Here is a 16,422-nt window from a genome sequence, read left to right as displayed (position 1 = left end):
AATGGGAAAGAATTCCACCTGAGAAGCTTAAAAAATGTGTCTCCTCAGTTCCCAAACGTTTACTGAGTGTTGTTAAAAGGAAAGGCCATGTAACACAGTGGTGAACATGCCCCTTCCCAACTACTTTGGCACGTGTTGCAGCCATGAAATTCTAAGTTAATTATTATTTGCAAAAAAAAAAATAAGGTTTATGAGTTTGAACATCAAATATCTTGTCTTTGTAGTGCATTCAATTGAATATGGGTTGAAAAGGATTTGCAAATCATTGTATTCCATTTATATTTACATCTAACACAATTTCCCAACTCATATGGAAACGGGGTTTGTAGAACTGGACTTATTATACTCCCTTGCGGGGTCCCATTTTCCACTTCATATTCTCTACTATATTCATTCTCTATTTTTACTAATATAGTTCTGCTTGTTAAGAAGTATTTTTTTCCATCTATACATTTTCCCTCTAATCCCAATTTTATTTAGTTTTATCAGCAACCCCTGTTTCCACAACATATCATAAGCTTTCTCTATGTCAAAGAATACTGCAATTATACTTTCTTTCTTTATTTGTCCGTTTCTAATTTCCTCTTCCAGCTGCACTGCTGGGTCGTTTGTGTTTCTTGCTTTGCGAAATCCACTTTGGTAGTTGTTTATTATTTCTTTTGACTCTTGGGACCATGTCAATAATGCATACTTGCCAACCCTCCCGAATTTTTTGGGAGACTCCCGAAATTCAGCGCCTCTCCCGAAAAACTCCCGGGACAAATATTCTCCCGAAAATCTCCCGATTTTCAACCGGAGCTGGAAGCCACGCCCCCTCCAGCTCCACGCGGATCTGAGTGAGGACAGCCTTTTTTCATGACGGGAGGACAACAGGGTGACAAGAACTAAATCATCCAGACTAGAGATAAATTGTATTATTATGTTTACTTTACCTAAAAATAAATATATTTATTAATTTAAAAAAAAAACTGAATACATTTTTACTATATTTAGCTAAAAACATCAAAATTAATTGTATCTTTATTTGTATTTTTTCGTGACTCCTTATTACATCCAGCCATAGAATTATACATTAAAATAAACATATTTGAAATAATTGATTTTAAATTATCATAATAATTCATTTAAAATGACCATATTTAATTATTAAAATAATTGCTTGTTTATCAACAACTTTAGCATTTTATTCATTACATTTTGAAACTCTCAGAATCCAAGTTATGTTATATTCCTTAATATTTATTTATGCAAGTTTGAAGTATCAATTATCTAAACACAGTTTTGTTTGCATATTTTCAGGATGTAGATATATATATATATATATATATATATATATATATATATATATATATATATATATATAATATGTATGGAATACTTGACTTGGTGAATTCTAGCTGTCAATATACTCCTCCCCTCTTAACCACGCCCCCAACCAAGGCCCGCCCCACCCCCGACCACGCCCCCACCCCCCCCCCCCCCCCCTCCCGAAATCGGAGGTCTCAAGGTTGGCAAGTATGCAATAATGTAGTGAGTTATTGTAATTATTGATAGTCAGTTGGAACAAACACGACAGCAAATATTACTGCCTTACCAATGCCAATATGCCTTAATTATAAACACTATCCAGGATCCGGTTATTGATCGTACCCTTAACAAAAATAGATTGAGTTATGACATTGATTATCGCATATATTTTGTTAATTTTGTAATTTATTTACACATTTGTCGAAGTATGGTTAAAAAAAAAACCGTATTTTTTTTTGATTGTGTGAAAGTTTTGTTTATTTCTCAAAATCACCAAAGACGAGCGGAACCTTTGAATTGCACGGAAACAAATAGCGGACTGTAATGACGCGAGGACTGGGTTGTCGATCACATTTAAAAGTAACACCAGCTGGACCCATGTGAGGTAAACACTTTAGGTCTTCTCTGTCTTTATGTATCGCTGCACATGTTTTTTCGTGTTAAGTTCTACGTAAACGTGTTTGTTTAAAAAAAAACATGTTCTGTCGCTGTCTTAGTTTAGTTTTGATCGAATCAAGTTAATATTTTGTGGGACACGCTGGTGGCCGCATGAACAAATCATACATTCTCTTCATCAATGGTAAACAATCCTTTAAAGAAGTGGTTTTCAAACTTTTTTCACCGAGAACACTTTGCTCTCCAAGTATCACCATAATCACCAACAATAATATCCAGTAGCGTAGTACAGTGATTTTCAACCACTGTGCCGCGGCACACTGGTGTGCCGTGATATATTGCCTGATGTGCCGTGGGAAATTATGCAACTTCACCCAAGTGGTCCAAAAAAATATTTTTTGCAAATCAATAGTCATAATAATGTGCCGTTGTCTAAAGTTAAAGTACCAATGATTGTCACACACACACTAGGTGTGGCGAGATTATTCTCTGCATTTGACCCATCACCCTTGATCACCCCCTGGGAGGTGAGGGGAGCAGTGGGCAGCAGCGGTGGCCGCGCCCGGGAATCATTTTGGTGATTTAACCCCCAATTCCAACCCTTGATGCTGAGTGCCAAGCAGGGAGGTAATGGGTCCCATTTTTATAGTCTTTGGTATGACTCGGCCGGGATTTGAACTCACAACCTACCGATCTCAGGGCGGAGACTCTAACCACTAGGCCACTGAGTAGGTCAAAGTGTAGAGTTTGGCAGGGTAACCATGTAATACTCCATATCAGTAGGTGGCAGCAGGTAGTTCATTGCTTTGTAGAAGTTGGAACGCGTCGAGGATGGTTTGTCGTGATCCCAATAGGCAGAGCACAGCGGGAGACAGCGTGCAGGTAAAAAGGTACGTATCGCTTAAACCAAAAATCAACAAAAGGCAAGTACCGTTAGGAAAAGGCACTGAAGCATAGGGATGGCTATGTAAAACAAAAGTAAAACTGAACTGGCTACAAAGTCAACAAAAACAGAATGCTGGACGACAGCAAAAACTTACAGCGTGTGGAGCAAATACGGCGTCCACAAAGCACATCCCGTACATGACATGACAATCAACAATGTCCCCACAAAGAAGGATAGCGTACGCACAACTTAGATAGTCTTGATTGCGAAAACAAAGCAGGGGCGGGCAATAGCGCTCACAGGAAGGCGTGAAGCTGCTACAGGAGAACACCAACAAAACAGGAAGAGTCACCAAAATAACAGCGCAAGACAGGAACTAAAGCAATACACAGGAAACAACAACAAACTCAAAATAAGGCACGACAACCTGGTGGAGTTTAATTTTTTAACCTTTTCTGCTGGTGGTGTGCCTCCGTATTTTTTTTATGAAAAAAATGTGCCTTGGCTCAAAAAAGGTTGAAAAACACTGGCGTAGTAGGCCTTATTATTCATCAAAAACCAAGGCAGCGGTTGCATTTAACAAGTATGTTTAATATTTTGGCCACGACACACAGTTTGAACAGTAACACTGTCTGAATAGTTTATTAAGTGATTATTTGACCTACTACTAGATCCTATTTGTCAAAGGCAAGGCCCACAGGCCAGATCTGGCCTGCGAATGAACTATCTCTGGCCCCCGGGATGATATTTGATTAGTATTAGAACCGGCCCGCAGGCCACAGCCGCCTGCTGCTGTTTTGCATGCACCAATACTCAATCAGTGGCACTAGGAATTTTCAAAATGGGGTTCCAGGGACGCCATCAAGTCATAAAAATGGGGTCCCACAGTAATTTTTGGGGGTCGCACTTTTTTGTAACCGTTTTGAAAACAAATGATAAATGTATGCATTAGCCTGTTATATCTCACATTCTGTATTGTGTTTTGGAAAAAGGTTGTCATAAATGGCGGTATAGCTCGGTTGGTAGAGTGGCTGTGCCAGCAACTTGAGGGTTCCATGTTCGATCCCCGCTTTCGCCATCCTAGTCACTGCCGTTGTGTCCTTGGGCAAGACACTTTACCCACCTGCTCCCTGTGCCACCCACACTGGTTTAAATGTAAATTAGATATTGGGTTTCACTATGTAAAGCGCTTTGAGTCACTAGAGAAAAAGCGCTATATAAATATAATTCCCACTAAACATGACTTAGATCATTAAAAAAAATAATGCACATTTTTATGCATGTGTAAATGTATTTAGTTATAAACATTCATTCACTTTCTTCTTTCCTTCATGGATCTAAACCAGGGGTGCTCATTACGTCGATCGCGAGCTACCGGTCGATCTCGGAGGGTGTGTCAGTCGATCACCAGCCAGGCATTAAAAGAATAGTCCTAAAAATGAGCGATCATAAATCTTCACTATGACGTCACTTTCGTCACTTGATTGACATTCACGGCACCCGAGGGTCTTCTGAGATGACGCTGGCTGCTGCCAGCTCATTAAAATTACCGACTGGAAGGCGAGAAACACTTTATTTCAACAGACTCTGGCGCCGTACCTGTCGTCAAAACTCCAAAGACCGACTGCACAGTTGCACAATAAAAGCTCTGCTTCATCCTGCCTGCGCTACCAAAATAAAAGTCTCAGAAAGCTGGCGTGCACAAGCTAGCAAGCTACGGAGTTTGCCGACAATGTATTTCTTGTAAAGTGTATACAAAGGAGTACGGAAGCCGGACAAATAAGATGCCAAAAACCAACCACTTTCATGTGGTATTGGACAGAAAGGAGGACTTTTTTTCTCCTCCATTCGAAAATGCGGACATTATCATAACTACTGTCTGATTCCAATCAATGCAAGTCATCAGAATCAGGTAATACACCAACTTATATTCTTGTCTTCATGAAAGAAAGGAATCTATATGTGTTAAACATGCTTGTATTATCTTTAAACACCTTTAATTTTTAACAATATTAACTATGTGTTAAACATGCTTGTATTATCATTAAACACCTTTAACTTGTTAACAATATTAACTATATGTATTAAACATACTTGTATTATCATTAAACACCTTTAATTTTTTAACAATATTAACTATATGTGTTAAACATGCTTGCATTATCTTTAAACACCTTTAACTTGTTAACAAAAACATATATTTCATAAATAAGTAAATATAAATTATATATATGAATGAGGTAGATCCCCATGACTTGATCAATTGAAAAGTAGCTCGCCTGCAGAAAAAGTGTGAGCACCCCTGATCTAAACTTTACCGCCGCCGGTATTTTTTCCATATTTGTATTGTAATATTTTCAGAATGTGTTTGTTCTGTTTTTGGCCAAAGAAAACAATCAGAATTGGCTTTATTTTTTTGTTTTAATGCCCTGATTTTAGTAGTCCGACCCGCGTGTGCACAGATTTTCCTCCATGCGGCCCCTGAGCTAAAATAAGTTTGACACCCCTGCACTAGATGGAGAATTAGCTGTTGAGAATTACTGCTTTTAAAGGAATCGTGAATTCCGACGGTGATGCGGCTTACCCTCAAAACAAATCACTTGTTCCTTATCCCATATGACGTTTCCTAAAAAATATTAGAAATCAGCCCATATGTATTTGTTGCTAAATAAAAAAACACACGAACAAACCCCAGCAAATCTAGGAATAAATTCATGCTTAGTATAGCTTTTGACTAAATAAACCACTATAATTAGATCCGATGCGACTGGTGGCTGTAATAGTACAATAAAAATGCTCCGATAACGAGATATTTGTTTACGATCACTAATATGCATCCCCAGTTCAAACCATGTCTTGAAAATATGGCAGGGATTGCCAGTCACATTGCTGACATTTGTGTTGTGTTTAGGCAGTGACAGCGCTGCATTGGCCACTGAGATGCAGCGGCTGTATGTCGGTGGGTTGAGCCACACGATCACCCAGAAAGATCTGAAGGATCGATTTGGAAAGTTTGGAGGCGTGGAGGATGTGGAGCTCCGGACGAGGAAGGATGATGACGGTAACAATAACACTGACACCCTGAAAGTAACAATAAATTGCAATATTATACTGTATATTTTCAAATAGAGGAAGTTATGCACTTAAATAAACGCCTCAAATAGCACCTGAGCCTCTTTTAAAGAATATCAGTACCATAATGCACTGTTACTCATCTGCAATGCATTCGGGAAGTATTTACAGCACTTCATATTTTCCACATTTTGTTACGTTACAGCCTTATTCCAAAATAAAATAAATCAATTTTCGTCCTCAAAATTCTACTCACACTGCCCAATAATGACAACGTGAAAATGTTTTTAAGAGCTTTTTGCGAATGTATTAAAAAATAAAACTAAGTAATCACATGTACTATCAGGCACACACCTGTCTGTATATAAAGGTCCCACATAGGGATGTCCCGATCCAGGTTTTTGCACTTCCGATCCGATACCGATATTGTTTTTGCATTTCCGATCCGATACCGATACTGACTGATACCGATACTGACCGATACTGGCCTATCCGAGCATGTATTAAAGTTTAAAGTTATTTAGCCTACTTAGTTGTCAGAATCATGTTGAAAAGGGTTTTAGTACTCTTGATAACAACTAGCCAGCTGAATTAGGGGAGTTTGAATAATACACAATGGTTGGTAACAAGAAACTGACCTGTTTATTCAAGGATAAATACAAAATAGACAAAATTATACATGACAAACAGAAATGGCATCATTGAAACTAGGGCTGGGCGATATGGCCTTTTTTTAATATTGCGATATTTTAAGGCCATATTGCGATACACAATATATATCTCGATATTTTGCCTTAGCCTTGAATGAACACTTGATGCATATAATCACAGCAGTATGATGATTCTATGTGTTTTGATTGATTGATTGAGACTTTTATTAGTAGGTTGCACAGTGAAGTACATATTCCGTACAATTGACCACTAAGTGGTAACACCCCAAAAAGTTTTTCAACTTGTTTAAGTCGGGGTCCACTTAAATTGATTCATGATACAGATATATACTATCAGATATATACTATCATCATAATACAGTCATCACACAAGATAATCACATTGAATTATTTACATTATTTATAATCCAGGGTGTGGAGGGGGGCGCCGGATGTAAGTGTCAAAAAGACAGCCAAAAGAGTTTGATATGAGAATAAATCTAAAGTTAAAATATAGGGTAGAAATGCACCCATTTGCAGGAAATGTAGTCTTGATTTTCAAAATTTTCTTTCAAGGCTTGCATGTCTACATTAAAACATTCTTCTTCATACTGCATTAATATATGCTACTTTTAAACTTTCATGCAGAGAAGGAAATCACAACTAAAAAAATCACTAATTTTTTCATACGGTGTTGATCTGGAAATTTTTGCCTCGGCATTTTGATGGTGTGGGCGTGTGGCACCGAATGGAGATAAGCGTCTCGACAGACGTCACAATATTTGAACAATGATGACGAAAACTGTTTTCTCTGTCGTGTCCGTGTGTCGAAAATTGTTATGCGCTTATTTTTTTATTTGATTTTGTGCGTGGCATAGATTTGCTATGCGCAGAGGACGTTTAAACAGTGTGCAATTGCACAGGCAAGCACCTTAGAGGGAGCGTTGCTCGCACGGCTGCGCTAGCATCACAGCTAACGTTAGCCATGCTGCTACCTCTCTGCTCGGGGAGGACGTATACGTATGTGACGTATGACGTGACAGTATGTGACGTATGACGTGACCAGTGTTGGGACTAACGCGTTACAAAGTAACGCGTTACTGTAACGCCGTTAGTTTCGGCGGTAACTAGTAATCTAACGCGTTATTTTTTTTTATTCAGTAATTTAGTTACCGTTACTACATGATGCGTTACTGCGTTATTTTACGTTACTTTTGATGTAGTATCGGCTAGAAACAGAAGCGCTGCGGTGTCTTTCTTCTGAATCTTCCTCTGTCACAAGCCGGAGAGAAGAAAAGAGGCGCGGTCTATGTGTGTGTGGGGGGTGGGGGGGGGAGGGGAGGTTTGATCCGCGGTTTGATATATGAAACAAACAAAAAAAGTTGTTGGCACGTTCAGTCCACACACAGCGTGGTCATGGCGAGCGCAATAACGGAGGAGCTTGAACGCCCAGCGCCATTGAATCGGTGTGTTTATAAGTGCAGATTCGGTTGTGCAAAACGAGGGTTTTAAACACATGCTGAACGTGCTTGAACCACGTTACGACATCCCGTCGCGCACCTACTTCAGCAATAAGATTGTGCCAGATCTGTATGAGCAGGAGAAGAAAAAAGTTGTGGATGAACTATCCCGAGCATCATCTGTTGCGCTCATGACAGACGGCTGGACGTCCAGCGGAACTATAAGCGCTCACTTCATCACAGCAGACTGGGAGATGAGAAGACACGCCCCCTCTACGAGAGTCACCTTGCGCAGGTACTGACACAAGCAGTGGAGGAATGGAAGATAAAGATATCCCAGTCACACGTGATAATGCCAAAAATTTAAATAATTAGAGAGAATGAGGCAGGACTGGGACCACAGATAGGTGCTTTGCACATGTAGTGAATTTGGCATCACAGAAGGGAATCTCAGTCAATAGGATGGAGCGCCTCTTTGGGAGGATCAGGAAGGTTTCTTACTTCCACCCAAGCACAACAGCTGCTCATGTGCTTAAGACAAAGCAAGAAATGCTAAAGCTGCCTGCTCATACATGATGTCCCAACGAGGTGGAACTCCACTTATGATATGTTGGAGCAGCAGGCAGCTATATACTCTGCATTGACCCACAACACCCTCAAGACAAATGTCACCCTGTCTGATGATGATGTGAGAGTGGCAGATGAGGTCCTCTAGGTGCTTAAACCCCTCAAAAGTGTTACATCTCTACTGAGCACTGAAACTTCACCATCTGTGTCAATGATCCTGCCACTGAAAACAAGGATTCTACAATCCATGGCTCCAAGTGTGGAAGACAGCAGCATCACTCCAGATGTCAGGCTTTATTTCACTACCTATGTTTCAAGGAAGATGATGTTTCTTCTTATGTTGCACTTAAACTTGTTTTTTATTAATGGTCATTGGTCCAAGTTTAAAGAAAGGAGGAATGCCTTTTTATGTTGCACTGTTTTTCATTAATTATGTTAAAAGGAAAATAAAAATGCATGTCAAGTTGATCAACAGATTGTATTATTCTCCAGTGCAATAACAGTACTGAAATGAAGGCAAAAAGGGCATTAATGGGAGCTTTAAAAAAAGAAAAAGAAAAAAAGAAGTAACTAAATAGTTACTTTTCACAGTAACGCATTACTTTTTGGTGTAAGTAACTGAGTTAGTAACTGAGTTACTTTTGAAATAAAGTAACTAGTAACTGTAACTAGTTACTGGTTTTCAGTAACTAACCCAACACTGGACGTGACAGTATGTGACGTGTGTAAGAAGGTGCGCTTGCTGTCTGTGAGAGGGAGACAGAAAAGAGTGAGAAGAGCCTGTCGTGTAATGCCAGCAGCTAAAAGCAACTGCGTGAGAATTCACAGACGTGTGGATGTGTTGAAGGTGTGCTGGAAAATGCGGAACGGAAAATAAGGAGCAGCAGAAAAGTGGAATGTATTATTTAAATCGGTGCGTTGGAAAACACGGACCGGAATTCTTTTTTTAACTGGATCTGGATCGGCATTTTCCCATGCCTTGCCGATACGCAATTTTTGGCAAATATCGGCAGCCGATCCGATCCAAATATCGGATCGGGACATCCCTAGTCCCACACTTGACAGTGCATGGAATGAAGTCGAAGGAATTGTCTGTAGACCTCCAAGACAGGATTGTCTCGAAGCACAAATCTGGGGTAGGGTACCAAAAAGTAATTGCTGCCTTGAAGGTCCCAATGAGCGCAGCGGCCTCCATCATTCGTAAATGGAAGAACTTTGGAACCACCAGGACTCTTCCTAGAGCTGGGCCGCCGTCTAAACGGGGGAGAAGGACCCTAGTCAGGGAGGTGACCAAGAACCCGATGGACACTCTGTCAGAGCTACAGCATTCCTCTTTGGAGAGAGAAGAACCTTCCAGAAGGACAACAATCTCTGCAGCAATCCACCAATCAGGCCCGTATGGTAGAGTGGCCAGACGGAAGCCATTTCTCAGTAAAAATTTTGCCAAAATGCATTTGAAAGACTCTCAGACCATGAGAAACTAAATTCTCTGGTCTGATGAGACGAAGATTGAAGTCTTTGGCGTGAATGCCAGGCGTCATGTTTGGAGGAAACCAGGCACCGCTCATCACCAGGCCAATACCATCCCTACAGTGAAGCATGGTGGTGGCAGCATCATGCTGTGGGGATGGTTTTCAACGGCATAAACTGGGAAACGAGTCAGAATAGAGGGAAAGATGAATGCATCAATGTACAGAGACATCTTGGATGAAAACCTGCACTCTTGAACTCAGACTGGGACGACGGTTCATCTTTCAGATCCTAAGCACACAGCCAATATATCAAAGGAATTGCTTCAGGACAACTCTTTTAATGTCCTTGAGAGGCCCAGACTTAATTGAACATCTCTGAGATATCTGAAAATGGCTGCGCACCGACGCTTCCCATCCAACCTGATGGATCTTGAGAGGTAGTGCAAAGAGAAATGGGCCAAACTGCCCAAAGATTGGTGTGCCGAGCTTGTGTCATCGTATTCAAAAAGACTTAAGGCTTTAACTGCTGCTAAATGTGTCTCAACAAATAATTTAGCAAAAGGTGTGTGTACTTATTCATGTACATGTGATCTTTTTTTTTTTTTGTTTAAAAAAATGAGCAAAACCTTAATAAAACATGATTACATTGTCATTATGGGGTATTGTGTGTAGAATTTTGAGCACAAAAATGAATGCATTCCATTTTTGAATTAGGCTGTAACGTAACAAAATGTGGGAAAAATGCAGCGCTGTGCATACTTTTCGGATTGAATGTCTAGTCAAATGCATGTGATCAAACTGTCGTTCCTTCGCAGGTGTTCCCTACAAAACATTTGCGTATATCAACATCAAGATTTCTGACACAGATCTGAAGAAGTGTAAGTCAATGTAGCAGCAACTTAAAGTCCACATTTGTTAAGCGGGAACTTGACACGTTTATTTTCTCCTTTAGGTATGACAGTATTGAACAAGTCCAAATGGAAAGGAGGAACTTTGCAGATTGAACCAGCGAAGGAGAGCTTTCTGCACAGGTAACAATAATTAGTGTTGGGTAGAGATTAGAGATGTCTGATAATGGCTTTTTTACCGATATTCCGATATTGTCCAACTCTTAATTACCGTTATCAACCGATACCGATATATACAGTCGTGGAATTAACACATTATTATGCCTAATTTTGTTGTGATGCCCCGCTGGATGCATTAAACAATGTAACAAGGTTTTCCAAAATAAATCAACTCAAGTTATGGAAAAAAATGCCAACATAGCACTGCCATATTTAGTATTGAAGTCACAAAGTGCATTATTTTTTTTAACATGCCTCAAAACAATAACAGTGCAATACTTTTTCATAACATGGTCACTACTGCCTAGTTTCTCTTGTTATATTCTTATTTTACTGTTATATTTTTATTCTAATTGTTGCTTTTTATTTTTATTCTTATTGTAATATTTTTCTATTCTGTTTCCATTTATACCCCCATTATTTACTTTTTACTTTTTAAATGAGATCTCAATTCTGTACACTGCTGCTGGAATTTAAATTTTCCTGAGGGAACTCTCCTGAAGGAATCAATAAAGTACTATCTATCTATCTATCCAAACAGCAGCTTGGAATTTGGGACATGCTCTCCCTGAAAGAGACTATGAGGTGGGCGGGGATGGAGTGGGTGGGGGTAGGGGGTTTCAGGAGGGGGTTTATATTGTAGCATCCCGGAAGAGTTAGTACTGCAAGGGATTCTGGGTATTTGTTCTGTTGTGTTTATGTTGTGTTACGGTGCGGATGTTCTCCCGAAACGTGTTTGTCATTCTTGTTTGGTGTGTGTTCACAGTGTGGCGCATATTCATACCTGCCAACTACTCCGGTTTTCCCGTAATTAGTACGGTTTTCATCAACCTATTCCGGGTTACGGTTGCAGTGATAAAAAATATGGTTTTTCATTAATTAAAAAAAAATATTTTTTTTTAAAGTTTTATTCACAAAATCGCGTAACAACAATGACAATCGACACTGCTTCCCGTAACTTCCTATCGAGCCATTCCGAATGCCATGCGCGAGGCTATTTATAGCACCGCTGCCAAGCACGAGGCACCAGTTGCCATTGTTTCCAAACGAGCGAACGATCATGGAATCAGCCGGAGAAAAATCGCAAACGAGTCTTAAACCGAAAAGAAAACTGCAGTCATTCCGTGAAGAATATTCAAAAGCCTATCCGGGAATAATTATCCGTTCCAAAAAGGGTGAAAACTACGCGAATTGCACCTTGTGCAGACAAGATTTTTCGATCGGACACGGAGGAATTAGCGATGTAAAAGACCACGTTGGGACAAAAAAACACAAGTCTAATGCCGTTGCTAGCGATACAAGTGGAAAACTTTCAACGTTTTTCGTCGCCCAAACAGATTCTTTGGATGTGATAAATGCCGAAGTTTTATTTACGGAGGCAATAATTGAGCATGGACTTCCAATCGCACTGGCTGATCACATGGGACAGTTATTTCGGAAAATGTTTCCCGACTCGAAAATCGCCAAAAAATATGGATGTGGTCGAACCAAAACATCAAACATTATTCAGTGTCTTGGAACAGAATCCTCAAAAAGTATCGCCGATGTCATGAAGACGGAACCATTTAGCATGTCGACTGACGGCAACACCGATTATACCCCATTTGTGTTCGATATTTCGATGACGACATTGGAAAAGTATTGTCAGTACTTCTGTCTTTGAGGGAATGCAATATGGCTTCCACAGGCGAAAACATTTACAAAATACTCGCGGAAGAAATAGACTCAAACGAAATTTCTTGGCAGAATTTGGTTTGCTTTGCTGCCGATAATGCTGCAGTATTTTGCTGTAATATTTTTGTTTTTAAAAGTCACTGTGACTGATAGAAAAGTGATGGTTTTAGCAACATTTTAACCTGTCTGAATGCTAATAATCATTTTGCGTCGGGGGGCGAAGGAACCCCCCACCAGGACTTTGTCCTGGACCTACCGGGGCCTGCGGCCCCTGGACCCTGGCTACTAGGTTTTTCTGATTTCAAAAGTTGGCAGGTATGCATATTTGTAACAGTGTTAAACTTGTTTATACGGCCACCCTCAGTGTGACCTGTATGGCTGTTGACCAAGTATGCCTTGCATTAATTCGTGATGAGAACAGCCGGTAGATATTATGTGACTCGGACGGCACGCACGTAAAGGAAATGCCTTTAAAGGCCTACTGAAATGCGATTTTCTTATTTAAACGGGGATAGCAGGTCCATTCTATGTGTCATACTTGATCATTTCGCGATATTGCCATATTTTTGCTGAAAGGATTTAGTAGAGAACATCGACAATAAAGTTCGCAACTTTTGGTCGCTGATAAAAAAGCCTTGCCTGTACCGGAAGTAGCAGACGAGTAGCGTGACGTCACAGGTTGTGGAGCTCCTCACATCTGCACATTGTTTACAATCATGGCCACCAGCAGCGAGAGCGATTCGGACCGAGAAAGCGACGATTTCCCCATTAATTTGAGCGAGGATGCAAGATTTGTGGATGAGGAAAGTGAGAGTGAAGGACTAGAGGGCAGTGGGAGCGATTCAGATTGGGAAGATGCTGTGAGAGGCGGGTGAGACCTGATATTCAGCTGGGAATGACTAAAACAGTAAATAAACACTAGACATATATATGCTCTATTAGCCACAACACAACCAGGCTTATATTTAATATGCCACAAATTAATCCCACATAACAAACACCTCCCCCCTCCCGTCCATATAACCCGCCAATCCAACTCAAACACCTGCACAACACACTCAATCCCACAGCCCAAAGAACCGTTCACCTCCCCAAAGTTCATACAGCACTTATTTCCCCAAAGTTACGTACGTGAGACTTTTTGAGACTTTTAGTAGTAGGTTGCACAGTGAAGTACATACGGTATTCCGTACAATTGACCACTAAATGGTAACACCCGAATAAGTTTTTCAACTTGTTTAAGTCGGGGTCCACTTAAATTGATTCATGATACAGATATATACTATCATCATAATACAGTCATCACACAAGATAATCATCAGGGTGTATACATTGAATTATTTACGTGACATGCACATAGCGGCACGCACGTACGGGCAAGCGATCAAATGTTTGGAAGCGTACTCACAGTACCGCGTCTGCGTATCCAACTCAAAGTCCTCCTGGTAAGAGTCTCTGTTGTCCCAGTTCTCCACAGGCCAATGGTAAAGCTTGACTGTCATCTTTCGGGAATGTAAACAATGAAACACCGGCTGTGTTTGTGTTGCTGAAGTCGGCCGCAATACACCGCTTCCCTCCTACAGCTTTCTTCTTTGCTGTCTCCATTGTTCATTGAACAAATTGCAAAAGATTCACCAACACAGATGTCCAGAATACTGTGGAATTTTGGGATGAAAACAGACGACTTAATAGCTGGCCACCATGCTGTCGCAATGTTAAATGTTAGTGGGTTTCAGTAGGCCTTTAAGGTTTATTGGCGCTCTGTACCTCTCCCTACGTCCGTGTACACAGCAACGTTTTAAAACGTCATACATTTTACTTTTAGAAACCGATACCGATAATTTCCGATATAACATTTTAAAGCATTTATCGGCCGATTATATCGGCAGCCCGATACTATCGGACATCCCTAGTAGAGATGTAACGTTATCAAAATCTCACAGAACGATATTATTACGGTATTAAGGCCACGGTATGATATTATTGTGGCGTATGTCCAAAAATAATGTGTAAAATGGCAGGAATGTTTAGGATAAACACACTTAATGTACTTAAACACAAATATAATGCTCAAATGTTCTAATCATAGTTATTATTACAAACATGTATTTTTAAGTGCAAATAACTGTGCAGGAACATCTACTGATTGAAGCAAATATTTCAAAAAAGAACTTACAATTGATGTCTTTAAAGTGACCATTTTGCGGTGGAAAAATGGATGAATGGACATGAGGATTACCAAGTAGCTTTTTAGTTTACTCATATTTCCCACGGTGTAAAGTTTTTTTGGGGGTGATTTCCCCGGCTGGTCGTGTCACCTTGGACAGGCTCAAGACAAAAGTCCTCCGCCGCCAACGAGGTTATGTTTTCGCCAGGGTTTGTCTGTTTGTTAGCAACATAACTCAAAAAGTTGTGGGTGGATGTTGATGGGGTTTTTTTTAGGAAATGTCCTCAAAAAACAATTCCTCTCATCTACTACGAACACTTCACTTCCTGTTTACAACGTTTACCGCCTCCACCTTGCCGGTCCCGCTAGGGCTGGGCAATATGGCAAAAAAAAAGATCATAATTAATTTTTTCACGTCATATAATGTCACAATTAAAAAAAAATAATAATAAAGTCGGATTGTCCCATGCAGGATTATACCAAGTACCGTTGCATGCCACATTCTGAACGTGTTACAACAGCATGACTTCATAATAAAAGAGTGCGGGTACTAGACTGGCCTGCCTGTAGTCCAGACCTGTCTCCCATTGAAAATGTGTGGCGCATTATGAAGCCTAAAATACCACAACGGAGACCCCCGGACTGTTGAACAACTTAAGCTGTACATCAAGCAAGAATGGGAAAGAATTCCACCTGAGAAGCTTCAAAAATGTGTCTCCTCAGTTCCCAAACGTTTACTGAGTGTTGTTAAAAGGAAAGGCCATGCAACACAGTGGTAAAAATGCCCATGTGACAACTTTTTTGCAATGTTATGCTGCCATTAAATTCTAAGTTCATGATTATTTGCAAAAAAAAAAAAAAGGTTTCTCAGTTCAAACAGTAAATATCTTATCTTTGCAGTCTATTCAATTGAATATAAGTTGAAAAGGATTTACTAATCATTGCATTCTGATTTTATTTACAATTTACACAACGTGCCAACTTCACTTGTTTTGGGTTTTGTAGATAGAAGTTTTTTTTACAAATGTTTTTGCTCAATAAAGGGATCGATGGAATTCCTGTCCTGAATGTGTCTCGACAGACGATAATTGAACAATGTTAACAAATGCATACCTGCCAACTACTCCGGTTTTCCCGTAATTAGTACGGTTTTCATCAACCTATTCCGGGTTACGGTTGCAGTGATAAAAAATACGGTTTTTCATTAATTAAAAAAAAATTTTTTTTTTAAGTTTTATTCACGAAATCGCGTAACAACAATGACAATCGACACTGCTTCCCGTAACTTCCTATCGAGCCATTCCGAATGCCATGCGCGAGGCTATTTATAGCACCGCTGCCAAGCACGAGGCACCAGTTGCCATTGTTTCCAAACGAGCGAACGATCATGGAATCAGCCGGAGAAAAATCGCAAACGAGTCTTAAACCGAAAAGAAAACTGCAGTCATTCCGTGAAGAATATTCAAAAGCCTATCCGGGAATAA

The 16,422-nt window shown here is 40.1% G+C and overlaps 1 protein-coding gene across 3 annotated transcripts in view; it reads left to right on the top strand.

Annotated features, from left to right (window-relative positions):
* nol8 (nucleolar protein 8) overlaps positions 1–16,422 on the top strand; it is a 50,654-nt gene that overhangs the window by 1,929 nt on the left and 32,303 nt on the right. The window contains exons 1-4 of one of the 3 annotated variants that reach the window (XM_061940508.2): positions 1,832–1,912; positions 5,721–5,870; positions 10,846–10,908; positions 10,983–11,061. In XM_061940508.2, the coding sequence (XP_061796492.2) occupies positions 5,750–5,870; positions 10,846–10,908; positions 10,983–11,061 (263 nt within the window). In that variant the 5' untranslated portion in view covers positions 1,832–1,912; positions 5,721–5,749. Of the gene's footprint in view, positions 1–1,831; positions 1,913–1,968; positions 2,108–5,720; positions 5,871–10,845; positions 10,909–10,982; positions 11,062–16,422 lie in introns of those variants that run through there. The other 2 variants (XM_061940501.2, XM_061940485.2) reach the window with 2 other exon arrangements.

This window comes from Nerophis lumbriciformis, linkage group LG03 (genome assembly GCF_033978685.3).
Source record: "Nerophis lumbriciformis linkage group LG03, RoL_Nlum_v2.1, whole genome shotgun sequence".
Lineage (NCBI taxonomy): Eukaryota > Metazoa > Chordata > Actinopteri > Syngnathiformes > Syngnathidae > Nerophis > Nerophis lumbriciformis.
The sequence above is the reverse complement of the archived record's forward strand: the minus strand, read 5'-3'. Positions and strand labels throughout refer to the sequence as shown.